The following is a 19,866-nucleotide window of genomic DNA, read 5'->3' as shown; positions in this document are numbered from 1 at the left end:
ATAATGCTTAGTGCTAGACTGAATAAGTGTGGACCACAACCAAGAAAACGAACCAAAAGCATAGGTCACATTTTGCAAGGTATTACATGGGGTAGATACTATGTAAACCTTAATGTAAAGCAGAAGAAATTTAGTAACACAACATCAAACTGGGTGCTTCTTCTCATAGGCAAATAAAAAATAGACAGGCATGATTTCTTTCATGTCAACAGTTTCCAGAAACAGACAGAAGAAATATAGCAAAGGCAGGAAAGGTAAGAACTAATCCCCACTTTGCAGTATTGGGCTACCGCAGTAAACTGTCCCTGGAGACAAATGTTGGCCCCACATACAGAGATAAACCAAGTTCATTTCCTTAGGGATTAGCCTGCTGCAATCCAGAAGGAGGACAATAGACTGGCAACAGATCAATTAAGAGAAACATCAGCTAAACAGGAAACACCGCATAGCAATGAAGGCATGGACCTACAGACATAGTACTTACATACAAGCTCTTTCAGAACTCATATATAGTGTCTGAAAAGAATCATGACACTACTAAAATGATAGAAGGTAACTACAAAATATCCAGAGCTATCTGCCAGTACCAAGAAAAGGGAGACTTATGAAGATCCATAGCTACTTTCACATTGGAGCTACCTTCACCTGATAAAACACATATAAACAGTACAGAGTTTCAGCATAAAAACAACCAACAGCATGTAGACTGCAGTTAAGTAGAACGAGAAGGGAATATCCAGGGAAATAAGAATTGGAAGACTTGCTCAAACCTCAGCACGCTTGAGGTACTTCAATGTCTCAGAATTTGCAGGAGATGGCATGGATACCGTGTCTCAAGATTAAGCTATACGCTAGCAATTTCGGGTCCTCAGTTGAATGCTTGTTGGCACCAAAGTCACAACAGCTAGTAACTGTTAAAAATAAAAAAGTAGTAATTCACTGGAACTCAGAGGAATAATAACAGGTTGTAAGCAGAAAGAGTTTGGAGATGGCCCCAGGAAGTCATTCTGCACGACTCGTACTGCAAAGACTCGCTGTTGCTACAGAAGGTCTGTAAATAGTTCTTCTGATACAGAGCCAGATTAATTTGGGGAGCATTTTATGTACCAGCATATAGTACATGAAACAGCTTCATTCATTCCCCAGCCAGGACAGGGCTAAGCAATCTCCTGCCATGCCGTGCAACTGCTGCGTCATAATTCAGTCATCAGGAGGTGCTTACAGAGCCAGGACCCGTCAGCAACCACTGCTGCCTGGAGTCAAACCATATCACCTCTGTGACACATCACAGCATCAAAGGCTCATAAAGAGTGTGCCCCAGGGCCACTCCCAGATTCAGGTCTTCTGTGTGGCAGTACTGTTATACCACTGAGATGGATTGGCTTCAGCTGTCAGAACTGGGGTGTTTTGCTGTCTGTGTATAAAAACACCATTTTCAGGCTGTCTAAAAAAAATAAAATTATATGGGGAGTGGGAGGAAAGAAGTGCAAAATGGTGCTTGCACCTCACATAACAAACTAACCAGTCATAGGGGAGGCCAGGTGTCACTTTTGACATATTATTTAGCATCTTGCTTATTGTTTTATTCTTTTATTTTTCTAGATAGATGCTGTTTCACTAATAAAGGAAAATGAAATTTCCAGTGGTTGGAATTTAGGGACAGCCTCCTCTGTGAGCCAATCTCACTGTTCTCCGTGAACAATTTAAAAATAGAATCTGGTTTGGTTTTTGTTTCCTTTTTTTTTTTTTTTATGTTTGGTTTGTTTTGTTTGTTGTTGGTTTTAATTGGTGTCACTTTGTCTAGCGCACAAACACACATGGCTGTAATTTAGTGAACTCCGGTCTTCCTCTTGTGGCACACTGATAGGATAATTTTATTATGAGTGGAACATTGAATACGGGGAGTGAGGGAGAATCTCAGAGAACCACACATAATTCGGTTGACTAAGTGTAATACTTGCATTATATCTGTAGGTAATGAAAACAGTGCTGAACACTGGCAAAGCCTAAACCATTTCTGATTCCAGCTCCTGTCAAAAGGCCACCCCATAAATCATACCTGAATTTTATTTAATGTCAGGAGTCAGTAATCTGACAGAGTGTAATGAGGTTTTTGGACCAAAAGATGTATACTTAGTCATGTGCTCCATAGACCTTTTAATCACAGGGTCACATAATCCACCTATGGATTTTAATAAGTAACTTATTATGTTCCCTTTAGTGTTAGTTATTTTACACATCACTTGTTCCTGGTTTATTGACACTTTTTTAATATCTTTATCACATAAAATTACCAGTATAGCCAATCAGTATTAATTATAAATGCAAAGCCTGTGAAGAGATTCTGCTATTTTCTTTTCACGCCAAAACATAAAAGACACAACAGGGTCAGCATCAGATTAGACCTTGATTATTTTTTCAGTGCAGCCACTCTCAAAGCAGCCTTGTTAGTGACAGCAAGGTCAGTGAGCAGTTATTGATGATTTTTGATCAGCAATATTCAACTGATTTTAATTTTTTTACTGCTTTTGTTTCTGCACCTGAAGAGGAGTCAGATCCAAAACAGTTTGGGATTCATTCTGCTGGCTGTTTCCAATCTGTAAGGGAATGCACAAATGCCCTGCAGGAATGTGATCTGAATACCTAACCATCACCTGTACAGAAAACAATAAAAATATGTTATTTTAGTTAAAGGAAAATGGTTTTCCTGGTTCCAAAAGCTAGTATTTGCATCAAGGTTTTCATCCTCTTTAAAAATTGTCCCAGTTACTTACCTTTTAAAGGAATTTCAATTAAAGCACATGCTCTCAAGCATTATAAAATAACATAATAATGCAATTTCATAAAATATAAACTTTTAATCAAGCACATATCCCTTTAACTACTCCTTCTGTAATAAGAATAATGTTTTGTTTTGTCCACTTAACAGGATAAAAGGGGTTTGCATTTCTTGGAGGAAGGTGGATCTGATCAGTTTATCTTATTATCTCATTAATTTTTCTCATGAGCATTTGCACAAATTAATTTTGCTTACATGAGTTTGTGGATAAATTCTTTCCAAGCCTATCCGCTTAAAAAAACAGTGGATTTTGGGGTGGAATGAGTAGGTGTAATCATTACTAATGTCTTCCTACATTACCTTGACCATTTGTGCTGGCAGACTTGTACCTGTGCACCACGCACTGTGCTTCAGCAGTCTCAGAAGAGGAAGACTAGGCAGAAGCTATGCTAGAAGTGCTTATGTTAGGACTTTCTCATTGTTGGATCAGGGCTGGCATAAGCCCATATTCTTAAAGCTCTCTACCTTATTCTACTGATGGCTTGCTCGTTAACATGCTGATAATGTATGAAGATAAGTACAACTATTGAGCTGCTTTAGAAATAAAAAAGAAGTTCAGATTTCCTGTACTGTCCTTTCCCCACACAGCCAGAGTGAAAGCTTAAGGAGTTTCTAATTGAAACCTTCCAAGCAAGGAATGAACAAATATCCCTATAACATAGATAGTGTTTGTGAAAATAACACTGAGTATCTGTCACAAATAATAAAAAGGTGTCGATTGAGGTGAAAGATAAAAGGCACTGTTGAATCCACAGTCACATAGGCTTTGCAGTTAGAGGGCTGAGCTCCACAGGAACAAATAGGAATATGACTGTGATGTTCAGTGCTCATACTGCACAGAGATCTCAGAGTAAAAGCTGCTTTGCCCTGGCTGGGCTGTGGGATAATCATAATGGTGACGCAAGGATGCCTGTCCTTCAGCTTTCTGACTTAGTCCTTGAGCACTAGACTGGTTCTGCTGTACCTGTTTTTGCCAACTTGCCTCTTTCTAATTCAGTAAGTTGTTCCTACAATTTCCATGAGAAAATGAAAACTTGATAACATCCTCCTTTGGTTAGTAAAACTGTTGTACAGCTACTTTCATGGAAATAGTGATCAGAAATCAGGTGGTGTGGCTTAGGCAACCAGTGGAAAGATAAGAAAACTGAATAAAGGTGCAAAAATCATGGACTGATTTTGCAGACAGTCCTAGACTGAGATTTCTTTACATGAAACACTAACTGAGTAATCAACAAATTCATGAAAAGGAAAGAAAACAACCCTGCCTGAATAAACTCCTCAGTAGGAAGAGATTTCTTAACTCCATCTGTAACCATGTGCTTCCATTATTTACAAACTCCTGGGCAAAAATGAAAGAGTATCAGGAAATAACTGACCCTGCATGGTCAAATTACTAGTCCATATTAGGAGGTGAAAGGCAAAATGAAGCAGGGTTTTGTCCTTCACCCTTCACAGCACAAATACCACCTATTGAATCATAGAATCACAGAGTGCTTTGCATTGGAAGTGACTTTAAAGATTATCTAGTTTCAACCTCCCTGCCATGGGGGTTGAAACACCTTCAACTAGACCAAGTTGCTCAAAGCCCCATCCAACCTGGATTTGAACACTTCCAGGGATGAGGCATCCATAACTTCTCTGGGCAACCTGTTCCAGTGCCTCACCACCCTCACAGTAAAGAACTTCTTCCTTATACATAATCTAAGTCTCCCCTCTTTCAGTTCAAAATTGTTAACCTTTGCCCTATCACTACACTCACTGATAAAAATCCCTTGTCCATTTGTCCTCTAGGCCCCCTATAGGTACTGGAAGGCCATAATAAGTTCTCACCAGAGACTTATCTTTAGAGTAAGCAAGCCCAACTCTCTCAGCTTGTCATCATAGGACAGGTGCTCCAGCCCCTGATCATCTTTGTGGCCTTCCTCTGGACCCAGTCAAATGGATCCACATCTTTCTTATTTTGGGACCCCAGAGTTAAATGCAGTACTCCAGGTGGGGTCTCAAGAGGGCAGAATAGAGGAGGAGAATCACCTCCCTTGACTTGCTGGCCATGCTCCTTTCGATGCAGCCCAGGACATGACTGCCTTTCTGGGCTGTGAGTTCACATTGCCAGGTCATGTTGAGCTTTTTGTCCACCAGTATGCTCAAGTCTTTCTCACAGGGCTCCTCTCGATAGGCCGGGGTCCTCATGGGATTTCAGAATGGTGAAAAGCTGGAAAATGCCATGGTGGCTAGTGTTGCTTTTCAGCAACTTTTCCGTTCACTGACTTGGGAGAGAAACTGCATCTTTTGTCAAGCACCTTTGAATGATGCTCTTTCTGAACTACAGGCCACTTCTTTTCAGAAGTAGTGTGCTGAATCCACCATGTTGATTTGACAATATATTTATTTCTTTACCTGGGAACTTTTGCCACATTTGCATTCTGCTTTCTTGAAGTAAAAAGCTAATGGCAACTCATGGCACCACCACTCTCTCACTAATTGCTGTTGAAGTTTTTTGCTTATCAGTGTTTTTCAAGGAAGTTCACAACTCAAGAGGTCAACTTTAAACAGACTGAAACATCCGCTTAGAGTGACTAATATAAAAGATAAGATGGTAACACATGGAAAATACCATATCTTTCTCTTGTTTACCTTGCAAGGTATAGAAAGAGGAATAAAACCTGCTCGTGTTCCCAGCCAAATACTAGAACAAAACAGGTCTTGGACAAGGGCTGTAACACAGCAGCAAGTCTGAACTGAATGAGTAGTCAGCAAGAATGATCATGAATCACATACAAAGAAGTGAACATGTTTTCTACTACAATCACAATAAAACAACGAAGCAGGAAATGGAACTTGAAGCGAGCACAGCAAAAATGTTCTGAAACAGAAATTTTAAAGCAGTGCTTTCTCTATTTTCTCTGCTGATAGTTTTCTGTATTTTTTTTTTTAAGACAGAAATCTGGAATTGTTCACATTGAAAAGAAGACATATTTCTTTCTTCACTGGTAATCTATGAGGTCTCCTGCAAAAGAACTGGAACTATGACTAGGAAAACCCCTCTTGTCATGCAAACTCTCTCATTCTGACATTTTTCTATTTCCAAAGCTCTTCAAACTGTGTGAACCTGCATAAAATATAATTAAAATAAATCTCAAAAACTTATATTAGATTTTCATTTATGAACTGTTAACTATTTATATTAACAATATGATTTCACTCCAGTGTGAGGTGTCAGGTAAGTATTACTAGACCCTTTCTACTGCAGAGAGGAGAACTGAATCAGAGGAATTAACTCTCAGAATGGGGACTAATTCTTACATGCTTTGAATCTCAAGGATAAGCCAAGGAGAGCTATTAGAGTATATCATGCCGGGATAAATAAAAAAGCTTAACCTTTTGGAGGTTCTTCAATAAAGGATCCAGACCCAGTGCTATATCCTTAAATTTCATGCCTTCCTTGTGTTTCAGGCTAGGACCAGAGGAGGGGACACAGGTGATGAGGTTGTTAGGGAGTTCACAGTGGACCTGTTTGGGCTGAGAGAGCTGAGCAGGCCAGCATTGTGAGCTATCAAGAAAAAATACCACAGAGGAGATGCCTCAGGAGGGAAACAAAAAAAAAAAAAGGGACAGGAAGAAAATTCACCTTTATTGTGTGTTGGAGACTTAAATACTTGAATAGATTCACACAATCAGGCCATGTCACAATCAGAAACAAATTCCCTGTCTTACAGGCACTGCCTCAACTACAACTTCATTGGAAATCTCCAAGGAAAAGTAGTGAGGCAACAATGAGACCAAGTGGCTGTATTCTGGAGTTTTCCCTCATTTACCTACCCTGCAGCTTGGCACTGTCTCTGCTAACACAAACGAACCTTCAAATATAAATAGTAAAATATTAGCAAATCCTGGGCTGCATCAAGAGGACCGTGACCAGCAGGTCGAAGGAGGTGATCCTGCCCCTCTACTCTGATCTTGTGAGACCTCACTTGGAGTATTGTGTGCAGTTCTGGTGTCCTCAACATAAAAAGGACATGGAACTGTTGGAACAAGTCCAGAGGAGGGCCACAAGGATCATCAGGGGACTGGAGCACCTCCCATATGAAGACAGGCTGAGAAAGTTGGGGCTATTCAGACTGGAGAAGAGAAGGCTGCTTGGAGACCTCATAGCAGCCTTCCAGTATCTGAAGGGGCTTATAAGGATGCTGAGGAGGGACTATTCATCAGGGACTGTAGTGACAGGACAAGGGGTAACAGGTTCAAACTTAAACAGGGGAAGTTTAGATTGGTTATAAGGAAGAAATTCTTTACTGTTAGGGTGGTGAGGCACTGGAATGGGTTGCCCAGGGAAGCTGTGAATGCTCCATCCCATGTGGTGTTCAAGGCCAGGTTGGACAGAGCCTTGGGTGACACGGTTTAGTATGAGGTGTCCCTGCCCATGGCAGGGGGGTTGGAACTAGATGATCTTAAGGTCCTTTCCAACCCTAACTATTCTATGATTCTATAATTCTATGATTGAGGCAGTTTCTTTTATACCCCAAGTCTTTTGGGTGAGCAGCAAAGGCTTGGCAAATGTCTTCTCAAGCAAGCCAGTTTAGACTTATTGCTGTCACTAGGGAACAAGTCTCTGGTGAAACACTGCCTGCAGTGCTAGCCCAAGAGAAAGGGGACCTTTTTGATGAATCAACGTGCAGAAAATAAAATTAATGGGGAGGGCAAGAGGGGGAGAGCAGAAGATGTTTCCACCACATGGAGTCTAACAGAATATATACTGTGATAACAGTATGTTTCCTGATTACAGAATTATTTTTGTAGGTTTGGTTTCTCATAAAGGATAAACCTGCCAAGGAGAAGAGAACTGAGCAAATATGGTCTCTATTACAAATAGTTCTACACTAGTAAGTGCAGAAAGAGGGACCTGTGCCCATTGCATGATTTGTAGACAGTAGGATTTATCATCTTCTCTCTTGATGGGTGGGAGAAGGATAATGAAAATCCCAATTGTTAAGAGGAATGGAAAGCTTCACTGTATATCTGAATAGGGCAATTAAATAATCAGTGATTTTTTAACAGAGCAGTAGTTTATATGCTGGGGATGACCATATTTCTCCCCCTCCCCAATGAATATGGCTACCTGCCTATTTTTGTATGAATTTATTTGAATCACACAAGCTTGGTACATTGCTTTATTGTTCTTCATTAAATGCAATCAGAAATGTGAATCAGATATGACAACACTTCAAAGAAACACATATCCTGTGATTATATAGTGGAGATCCTTATTTCAGACATCCTTCACGCAGTAAAAAGGATGAGGCACAAAGGAGGTAATGCAGTTGAATTTTGGGGTTTCTTTTAAATCTCTACTTGGAGCTGCAGTCCTTTCCCCATTCCTTCTTGCTTTGTTTACTTTTAAAAGACCCTGGTTGTCGAGTTATTTGCACAGTATTGGAGCGAATCGAAATTTCTGGAAATAACATTATTTTGAGCAAGGATTACTCTTTCCAGAAATGCTCATCTGACAAAGCAGGAGACAGAGGCACAATGGCTATGGTACTATTGGAATTGTAATTTTAGCATCAGCATGGGCATTTCACCAGTCAGTCCCAACACTTCTAAACACAGGAAGCTGGCAATGCTGCCTCCCTTTCCAAACACAAGTGGCACAGTTGCACGCTCAGCACTGATACATCCAGCTTCCTCCCACACCCTTAATTCCAGACAGAGAGACCTTTCTTTTTCATACTTGCACCAGTGCTAATCAGGAAAACTGCGCTAAAGCCAGTGATGTTTCACCAGCAAAAGCAAAACTGCAAGTAAGTGGAAAATCAAGTCTTTTTGAAATTCATTCAAGTTACTCTGCAATCTTTCTGGTTCAACCTGAAGAACATGATTTTTGAAAGGGCCTTAACCTGGCCTCCCTTCCTAGAGGTGCAATTTTGCATCTGCAATCAGCTAAAACCACAATTAATTACAGTCATAAACCCTGCCAATTACACATCCAAATGTCTGATTTGTGGAGCAGTTGGGTAGCTAGAAAATGATGCTTCTCTCCCTTTTCTGTATTTTTTTTTTGTTGTTGTTTTCTTCAAGAAATGATGGTGTCACTGTGACGTCATGGAGCAAAACTATGAACTACATCAGATCTAGCTAGAGACAGAACTAGCTAGATACAGTACCTGTAATGAATTTGGCTTTATTTGTTAATATCTATATTGATGATGCTTCCACCATCCAAAATGTCATGGTTGGGAGGCAAAACAGCAATAAAGGAAATTTTTCCTGAAGGCTAGATAGACTGGAAATCTATCCTCATCACAGTTCCACTAGCCACAGGTTTGCTAAGAATAGGATTGTAAAGTACTACTACATGAAGTAATTCGAAAGTTGAAGCAATGAAGTACAGTGTAAATAATTCTCTTTTTGGAGAGTGGGGGCAGTTGAGCTTGTGTTTAGTGGGTGGATCCAGCAGATCTATTACTGGCAGTGGAGGCTGCATCAGTAAAATCCATCTTCTGAAACAAAATGTTTCTTCTTTAGACATGGTGACACTATATAGAAATAGCATATTCACACAGCAGCTATCCATATTAAATTTATAAACATGAGAAATTGCTGACTAGAGAAAGACTCTGGTTCATCAAGCCTTTTCTTTCAGTATACTTCATCCTTACATCCCTGGTTTATCACTACATCCTTCAGTCCGTTCTGTCCTGAGATAAAAACGTCCAGCTGTCTCTCAAACTCATTTAGATTACTTGCTTCACTGGCCAATTATTCCATATGTTTACTACTGTTTCAGGCAGAATTATTTCACTTAATTCCCAGTTTACTCTTGACTTCCTAGATTTGCAATGTGTTTCCAAGATATTGGAATATTGATTTTAACAAGTATTTATTCATCTTTTGCATTGTTAAAAAACCTTTAGGAATTTTTAGTGTCCTTAGAAGCCACAGTTAAGTCAGCAGTCAACTTTTCTATGAGCAACAGAGGTAGATCAAGGCTAAATCCAGTACCTTAACTTTCTTTTCCTCCTGAGTTTATAGCCTATCATTTCAATGAGTCCCTCCAATCTCACACTCCACAGAGGTGTCTATTGGATCTCTGAAGCAGGGACTCTCACTGAAACTAGCAGGTTCATCTCAGAGGCACCTACCATGTTTTTTTCTTTGTCAGTGAGAATAAACATATCTTTTCTGGATTTTTGTCATAAATACTTTCTTAAAGGGACAATATCAAAGTGCAGTGACTCCCAGACCACTTCTTACTTCGTTATAGTGTCCTTCGCAATACCTGTATGGTATCTGTTACTTGTATGGTTTCTGCTATCTGCTATCCCTGCATGGTATCATACTGCAAATATTGTCTGATGTTGCAACAGCAGTTGAGATTTCTCATGGCAGTTACAGGTCTTTTTAACTTCCTCAGCAAGGGAAGGATTCCTTAGGCTTGATGAAAGTGAGGAGGACACATTCCCATTCCACGCAAGACAGGATGATATTCTCCTTAGAAGCTTATCTTTCATCAAAGAGTGACACCTACATATAACTTCAGATGGAATTTTGTTACCAATTGCTGCAAACCAAACGGCATGGCTCAGTTCATGAACCTTTCATAAGCTAAACCCTGCAGCGTTTACATAGCATTACCAGACACATAATTAAAAAAAAATAGTTGTTGCAACTGAAAGTCTATGAAAAAGAGCATCTCATTAAGAATGTGCCCAAGGGCTGGAGTCTGGGGCTTGGGTTTGGCTCTGGCACTTTTCCCCAAAAATCAACAAGCCTCCACCCTGTCTCAAGATTTAATTTGGGGCCTTGGTGACTGATCTAACCAATGGGGTTTCCTCATGAAATACACAAAGTTGATTCCTTTTCCATTTACATAGTAAACATGAGGCGTAACACTGAGAAATCTCCATCGCACGTTAACAACTTTTTATGTTTTCGGTTTATGGGATCTTCATTTTCCATAGCACATTTTTATCATTCTCTGCTGAACATACTTTAATCTACTGACACAATTCTTCCTTTTAAAGTTATCTTCTGTAAGTCTGCTTTATGCAAGGCCCTTTGCAAGGCCTGGTTTCCATGTACTGAAAATTATTTCTATAAAAAAATTAAAACCTCAAGGAATTTAAGGGAAAATTCAGTGAAAATATTCTGAAAAAAACCCCCACAAACCCACCCTATTTTAATGTTTTGTAGTCAGGAGCTATCCAGAAGAGACCATCTGCTGCTTAACGTAAGCAAAACCTTCATAGATATCAGCTGCTTTTTGGAAAAGATCAATAATATCCTAAGCAAGTGATGAGTAAATCTCTAAAAAAAGGGTTTGCAACCTTTCTTATTTTCAAAGTTGTAAAACATTTCCATTGAAGATGTGTAGTGAATTTAAGCAACCGAAGTGGCCTGGGATTTTAGTCAATTTTTATGGACCGCTCAGGAATAATCTTGAGATTCACAGATTAAAGACTACATGTTGAAAAACACTGATCTACAGGTATCATTTGGATAATCCTCCTGAGGTTTTAATATTCAGCTAAACTTGAACACCATCCAAATGGAGTGTAAGACCAAGAAAGTCTTGAGCATCTTCTTTATTTGAGTTTTTTTATATATCTAGACTGAGTGAATAATGATATAAAGCCTATGAACAAATGAAAATTAAAAATAATTTAAAAGCTGAAACTGTATAATGTATAAAAGGTTCTATAGATATTGACTTTACGGAAATACAAGGAAAGGGAAAGGTAAAAAAGATAGCTGAGCTTCTTTAATTTCAAATAAAGTTAACTTAGGAAACAAATTATTCTTCCTAAAGCATACTTCTAATGTTCTCTTCAATTTCTCATAATTTTCTGTGGGACCATGACAATAGTCAAAGTATTGCATTTATTCCTTACACCAAGACTTCCATAAGTCAATATTTTCCGTCTCCAGAATAGTTATTCCTTTCAAGATGTTCATTTTCTAAAACCAAATATATTGTCACAATATTTCTTAAAAACAGTGAACCAGTTAGTAGTGACTTATTTTATAAATTAAACATTTTTTCCTAAAGCTTAGGTTTTAGTTCCCTAACAAGCTAGAGTGTAAGGCTTCTTACCTGCTGTCAAACTTTCTGCCTATCCTCTATGTCCCCTGAGAGAAATAAATAAAAATAATTCTATCCCTTCTCAATAAAACAAATTGTTCTTTTTCAAATGTTACCTGGATCTGGAAATAGCAAAGACTGAATTTCAAAGTCATATCAGATATGTGATCAGAATTCTTCTCTGAAAAGGTTTACATAGCAAGTTACAGCATTAATAGCAAGCACACTACAGTGTACCAGCAATCTGGAAAAATGCCTGAACCTTTCACAAGTATTTTCTTTCTCTTTTACAGCTTTTACCTTCTCTCTCTCACCACAATCTAACACGGTGCTCAAGCATGCTGCCAACTTCAAGCACATTAAGTACTCCCTCTGCGATACGTGCACACACTATTTTCAAATATAACATCACACATACACATGGTTGAACCAGGACCTATGTCTGGAAATGTGATTCCTGCTCAAGGAGCTATCCATTCCTGTCTTAAGCCTGATTTCAGAAAAATACTCTTATTTAGGAAAGACTTTTAATCATATGCTTAATTTTCATTCAAAACAATGAGAAAGATATGTACAAGTGCCTAACTGCGCAACTCTCAGAGTACTAGAGCATGTGCTACACTGTTTAAAATAATTATGAAAAAACTAATCTAATAATTTTGCTATTTTTTATCCTTTTCTACTAATTCTACTTGCCAATTCTTCTTGTATCTTTTGCCTGCTGCAAATGATGTAGCAGACTGCAGCAAACAACGCTTATAATACTCTTTGTCCTTCATTGTCAATGTACATTTTTAGCTTTCTTCTGCTTATTTTGCCTCATATATTCAAGCTGGACCAGACTTTCTTTAATCAGTCTTGCCCCTTGCATTTTTTGCTGCGCTCTGCAGCTCTACTGAGTTACAGTGGTTTCTTTGTCTTTCCATCAATTGAGATGTAAAAAGGGTAATTTAGGAAGGTGGGAGGATATGGAGTGGGAAGTGAGGATGAGGAAATCTACTTCAAAAAGTTTTCCCTGCTTTTTACCTTGTCATGCAGCCTTATATAAAAACAGCCTCCCTTGGCCATATCAGGCCAGCATACTTTCTCCCCAGCATACTATGGATTCCTTTCAACAAAACAATAAAGCTCTTACTTAATTTTAAGTGCACACATAAATTTTATTATCTTCAATAATCACAGGTTAAAGATAAGCATAAACTGATGTGCTTTGCCAAGGAAGAATAAACTTACAATTGTTCTTAATGTTCTTCATTGAATCTTGGCCTAAATATTGGCCATACCAGTCTTCCATGCTGCTGGAAAGCATTCAAGACTTTTGGTACCGTGTGTTATCTCTCCATGTCATCTCGCCTAATGTCTCCCTACCCATTTCGTGTTCACTAAGGAAAAGACTAAGTTTCTGCCTTTGAGCCTGACGCCCGAGTGCTCCTGTCACTAAATCTTAGCTCAGCACAGCTGAACTGCAAGTCTTTCAACAGCTGATCATATGTGCATATCCTCAAAAGCAATGTAAGCCTCTGGTTTGTACCCACTTCATTATTTATTTTTAAGTCGTGTATTTATTTTTAGAACAAAGGTGCTGGGCTATTCAAAATGTAATGTAGAAGCCTTTGAACCCTTTTAGCCTCCATTTTCTAGAAGAGTATAAAATAACAAGGCTACTGCTATGATATTCACTGAATTCCTACTGAGTAACATCTTCTCGGTATAAAATCTTAAAGCTATGGTTGATAAAGATAAGGTTTCAAAGTCCCAGGGAGATCTCTATACCCTTGAGACACTGGGAGAAGGAGGGTAAGGGGCTGGGGCCACAGTCATTCAAGTGGAAGTAGAGCTAAGTCAGTGCTGGATGCTAATAGAAATTCTGGCTAGAGTAACCGATAGCATTTTGTGTGTCATTATCATTACCTTTACAATTCACTATGATGACCACAATGGATGGTATTTGCTTAGTTATTTGTGTGTGATTCCATGGAGCTCAGTGCTATCAAGCATTCACTAATACAGTGAATAAATAAAAAAAAAAAAAATCAAAGCACTCTGCGTACCTATTATTCATAAGCACTGCACTTGAAAAGCACGAGTTTTTTTTAATGTTGTGGTTGCAATCTGGTGTTTATTTTTTGCACCATGTGATGACATGTTGCCTGAAATTTTAGGAAGGCACAATGCTAAACTGGTGAGCGAAAAGGTCTAACAATGGACATCAGGAATGTTTAGGTAAGAACTAATTACAGTAAAACAAGTTGTCAAGACCAAAAATTTTCTTGACATCAAGAAATAGCTTGCAAATGTTTTAAGACAGGGTTATAAGGCAACAGAAGCAGCTTCACTCACTCAAACGTGTTTATTACCATTACCAGGAATCATCTAATATGTAAAGTTATCTGCTATTGGGAAGAGACCACTCTTTTACCTGGCAATAGCTCAGGAAATGTTAAAAGCAGTTCCACCTCTTTTACGTCTGATGTCTACATCAAACGCATAGGTGATAGGACAGGCTTTCAAAATCAAAGGAAGAGGGAGGAGAACAAGTGGGTGTTTTTTGCAATGAAGACATAAACTGAAATGATGAAATCTATACAGCAGTAGTTCCAGCTTTCCAGCCACCCTGCCTTCTTACCACCGTGACTGAACATATGCATCTGCACCTGATGCAATACAGATATGTCATTAGCATATTTAAATTATTTTAAATGGATTTAAAATGGCATATTTTCAGGAAGTAAAAAAATTGTTGCTCTGTTATTTACCATATTCCACCAGGAAAAATAACATATTAACTATTTACCCAGAAAATTACTGGTAACTAAGTGTACATTGTGAAAACAGCAGCGAATATTTGCAATACCTGTGGGTACCTACATTATTTCTGCTTGCAGTAATGGAAATTTGCATATGTGTGTTTATAATATACAATGCAAGTCAAAACAAAAACACACCTCTCTCCTCCTCCTGAGATTAAAGCCTAGACTCCATCCACGTTCTCAGTCCAAAGGGTTTCTTTAAATGTACTTGGTTCCAATCTTCAGAAGAGAATTAAAGTGAATTCAAGTCTCTGTATTGTATATCCTTCCTTTCTGCCTTTCTTTTCAGGTTAGCAGTTTATTTCTGCATTAATCACCCTGACAGAAGCAAGGCAACTCAATTTTCTGCTTCTGTAGGTAGGCACATCACTTTCTGTACAGCACTAGGCATGAAAAGGGCTGCAGCTAAGCTTTGGTTACTGGTGTAATTGAAATGCTATCCACACTATAGGGTGCATTAAAGTCAGATAACGGCAGTTCCTGTGGCCAATTTAAGTAGCTTGACTTCCCTGGGAAAAAAAAAAAATTGCCTGACAGATAAGGCAGACAAACTGGCTAATTCTCCAAGCATGTCTCTCATTGTGATCCTAGAAAAATGAGAAAAAAATGAATCACAGAACCACAAAATCAATTGACCCTCGGGTAGCTCATCAGGCAGCGAGCCTGATAAACCTAAAAGCTTTGTTAATGTCTGCCTGCCTGTATCCCACAGATAGAGCACTTTGTAAATGAACCTGCTTTGATAAATATATTAAGGAAAGCTGTGAATAAAGGCAGAGACTTCTCATTTGTAAATACAACCTCTGCTACATGGAATTAGAATGATAAAATGGAGTTCCATGTAATTAAGTTTGTATAAGGCCTGAAATCCGTGCAAATACTTTCCCTGAATTTTGAAAGAGAACTGTCAGTTCAATTAATCTGAACATCACCCCGAGAATGTACTGAACAAAATTAAGCTGCCGATAAAACCTGGGCCAGTATTTTGATAAGTAATTCCTATATCATTTCTTGGCCACTGTGATCATTTTATTTAATCCGCTACCCCCCCTTTTCTTTGGTTCTATGCTAAGCCATGTACAAAGGATGGATGGTTCGAACACCACCATAACAATAATCTACCATATCAAAAAGTGGAAAATAGGGAAGTCTTCTCCCCACCATGTAAAATATCAAAGTGAATAAATTCTTATTAAGAGATATTAAACCGCTGTATCTAAATCACCACTCAAAACCTAAACAAAGCCAACCATTACTGCACTGATAACTTAAATACTAAGACTCTGCAAAACTATGCGCTTTCAGGTGTTTTCAATGGGAAAGACCTGAACAGAATCCAAGGCTCAGTTGGACATTTTGCAAGCAGAAAGAGAATGATCTTGGAAAACAATTTACTTAGGTTAGCTTTAACATTCCCTAAGTACTACTTTCATATCTAAGAAGAATGAACACGGGAATTTTCCTTGTCAATTGCATTTGGTTCAGAAATGAAAAAGGAAACAATTATTTAGAAATTGCTGTTTAGCCATGGGAGTAAAGATATTGATTGTAGGGTCACTTACCAGTTGTTTACTTGTAGAATTGTAAGTCCTGTGTCTTGGGCTAACTGTTTCTTCTGCTCCTCTGAAGGATATGGGTGCTAATAAAAAGAAACGTTTTAAAAGATAAATCAGAAGTTAAGAAAGATGCACTAGCAGAATGATACCATTTTTTGTGCGTTTGTATCCTTAAGGTTTGCTGTTATTTCCTGTTTTATAGCTAGAAGCATTAAAAAAAAAAAAAGGTCATGGTGAATGCTGAACGAAATCTTAGCTGTCTGATTCTAGCTACATAAATCCTCCTGCAATTCACTTTGAAGCTGGCAGACACAAACAAAAATTGTATACAAAAAAGAGATTTCATCAAAGAGTATCCCTTGTATGTAAATGAATCACTACAGATTTCTTATTTCTTGAACTCCTATGTTGGATTTTAAAAAGAATAGTATAGAAAACTCTAAGTGAATAAAAACATTACCAGAGAACCACTGTGTGGTTCAAATTTGTCTATGGTGTTTGTATGCAGAAATCAGAAAAATTATAACTGGGGGAAAACAAAAATGGCCCTTGTGTTTCAGCATTTTTATCTTTCTCTCCAATCAAGAACAGAGTTGTGCCAGTATGTATTTAGCTGATCAGAAGATATTGAATGTACAGACTTTAAACTTGTAGGCACAATATGCTCAGGACTGGTTCTTAGGAGTCATGACAACCAATTCAATTACTCTATGGTTTATTGCCAATATATGTGTTGAACCTTTTATGGGGCAAGGAGTAGATTACGTGATGCTTACCTATGACTAAGCAGGGAAAATCATAGTCCATGGCTTTAAGTTTAACTTTCAGATGAAAAAAAAACCAGAATTAAGCTTATTTCCTCCCTGCCTTTTTGCCTCTCCCTTTCCTTCACAAAGAGTTTTTGGGGAAACTTTATACACCTACTATGCACATAATCAATATGCTCAATCATGATAGGCAGGAGAGGCTTTTGGAGATCATTAATTTATGTATAATCCCCAGAGAGCTGCCTAAGTAGGGTTTGAATAGGCATTAAATTAAATATGCATATGTTTTAAATGCACATCATTCATTATACAGCAAAATGAAACTTTCAAGGCTTTTTGATGCTGCTTACAGATCATGACACCTAAACACCGCAAATCAAACTGGTTTTCTCCTGTACTGATGTTACATTTTAACCCAGAAACCTCTCAATTCTACTTCGAGAAATTTTTTCTCGTGCGTTTCAAATGCCATACCTACTATTCTGTAGAAGAAATAATCAGTCATCTGGAATTAGTTTTTAAGAAGGCTGAATATTTAATTTTCCATTATCTACACTTTTAAAAGCAGGCACTGTTTAATGCCATTGATGAATTGACATTTAGCAAAGCAACATCACTTCACAGCAAAAAGGGTTAAAGAGATCTGTATTATTATAGAAGTCAAGCTTTTAATATTCTGCAAATATTAACAAAGAAAGATGATAATGTTGAGTTAATATGGGTTAGGGATAAAATGAAAATAAATTTTTCTGATTGCTAAGTGTTGACACTTTTTTGGCTAGGCCCACAGCCTTTTCTTGAAGGCTGTGTAATTACAGAAGGCTTTTCCCCTCCTTCCCCCTCCTGCTTCTAGCCCACATTAGTAATGACCTCTTCACTGCTTCAAAAACCACTAATAGTCTTCAGCAAAGGCAAGAAAAATGAACAGGATAAATTGGAATCCACAGTCAGTAATTTGCATCATATGAGGCTGCTTTGGCCACTCACACTCATTCCTGGCCATCAATCGTGCGCTGTCAGGTGCTGCACTCTGCCACCATGATAAATACTCCTCCTAACACTCTGATTCGTCCAAACAATGTAATTGTCCTCTATTCTCCTCTTGGTAATGGAGATAATGAATGACTGCACAAACAAGAAGGATTGCTCATCACAGACACAGGGGTGGCTTCAAACCGAAAAGCCCTGAGTACAAATTTTAATTGACTGAAAACACAGGTTGAAAGAAAAGAAACCCTGTTTTCCATTTCCAGGCATTGAGACAATCACTTCTGAGTGCTCCCCTTTTGGTTTTGGGGGTGGGTTCTTTATCCTGAACATGAGCCCCCAAAATGGGTAAAATGAGACTGTAGAAATCCTGTCGTTGGAAAGCAGCCACAGAAATGCTGTCCAGTATGCAATTCATGTGAAACAACTCCTCACTTTAATTGTGTTTAATCCCAAGCTGCGAGGAGCTGGTGTTATGAAAAAAAAAAAAAATCCTTCTCTAAATGGAAACAGTTCCATCCAGTTAAATACTTATTGTCCTGCAAGGAATAGTATTTTTTTAAAATTTCAGCCGAAATATAACCACACATAAAGCGAATTGCATTCAACAGCACAGAGCGTGATGGAAATCAGTGAGCCTACTCAGTGTGATAGCCATCCTGGAGCTATTAAGACATTCGAAAATTGGTACACACAAGATCAACAAACACTTAAAAGCTGAGATCTTACCAAAATTCACCTTGTGCAGATGGCTTTTATTATTTCTAATTAAGAGTGAGGGGACAATAGCACAACAACTCTAACTTATTTAAATAATGTTCTACATTTTGGGGAAGAGAGAGAGAACTGGTGTTGATTTCTGTTGATTTTTCCCCCCCTTTCAACATCAGTGATTCTACAGCTTTTAAATGTGAAGTGGACTGTTTATCTGAAAGTGTGCTGGCAGACTGCCACCATATTTCTAAGATTAAAGAAAGGATTGAAAACAATCAGCTTTCCGAGGAACTGAAACCGTGACAATATGTTTCTGATTAATTTACAAATATATGTATATATTTAAGGCTAAACTACAGAACCAGAAAATTCCTACTAGTTAGTCTATCACAGGCATTCTTACACTTAATTAGAACAGACATCATATTGAAATAATAAGCATGGGAGGCCTTCATTTCTTCTTTGATCTATATTACTAAATGTCTGACTGGCTCAGATTTAAAATAAACTTTGGTATGTTTGCACTTGAAAACTGGAGAAAGACCACAAGTAATAATTTGTTGTCAGTTTCCACATTTTCTACTGAAAACTGTAGTTTCGCCTGTACACTGCTGGATGCCAGACAATGTTAGTCCAGTCACCCCTGCAGTGGCTAAACTTTCTTGTAGGAATACATGCTCTAGTATGGTAGCAACGATGATAGATCACTTCATCAGCATGGAACTAGCTGAGATGAATTAAAGGTACAGGTCATGGCTTTACCTGCTTTCCAAATCTCTTGCAGGTTAGCGTCATTACAGCCTTAAATACACAGGTATGTACTGGAGTAACATGGAGCTCCTTTGTCTCTGAATATCTAAGGGTCATGATTTTATGATCTAAACCCAAATGCATCACAAATGTGAAGGCAAGATTTTAAGCTGTTTATTGATGGCTCTTCAGTGTGATTTTAAAGTATTTTACTGCATAAATGTTGTCTATCTGCTTTCAATAAATGAAATTATAATGAACTGTAGTGTTTAAGTGCCATCTATGCCCAGCCTAGTAGGGTTTGGTTCTATACTTAAGTGTTTATGTATATGTAGGTAATAATTTTACTCACATTAAGGTCCAG

General features: G+C 38.2%; 1 protein-coding gene across 7 annotated transcripts in view; it reads right to left on the bottom strand.

Moving 5' to 3' along the window:
* The window catches only part of MEIS2 (Meis homeobox 2), a gene marked incomplete at its 5' end in the record, with an annotated part of 175,606 nt that overhangs the window by 48,518 nt on the left and 107,222 nt on the right, over window positions 1-19,866 (bottom strand). For all 7 annotated transcript variants that reach the window (XM_080617464.1, XM_080617465.1, XM_080617466.1 and 4 more), the window contains one exon: window positions 16,291-16,367. In XM_080617464.1, the coding sequence (XP_080473590.1) occupies window positions 16,291-16,367 (77 nt within the window). The remainder of the gene's footprint in view (window positions 1-16,290; window positions 16,368-19,866) is intronic.

Source organism: Psittacula echo, assembly GCF_963264785.1.
Source record: "Psittacula echo genome assembly, chromosome: 5".
Taxonomy (NCBI): Eukaryota; Metazoa; Chordata; class Aves; order Psittaciformes; family Psittacidae; genus Psittacula; species Psittacula echo.
The sequence above is the reverse complement of the archived record's forward strand: the minus strand, read 5'-3'. Positions and strand labels throughout refer to the sequence as shown.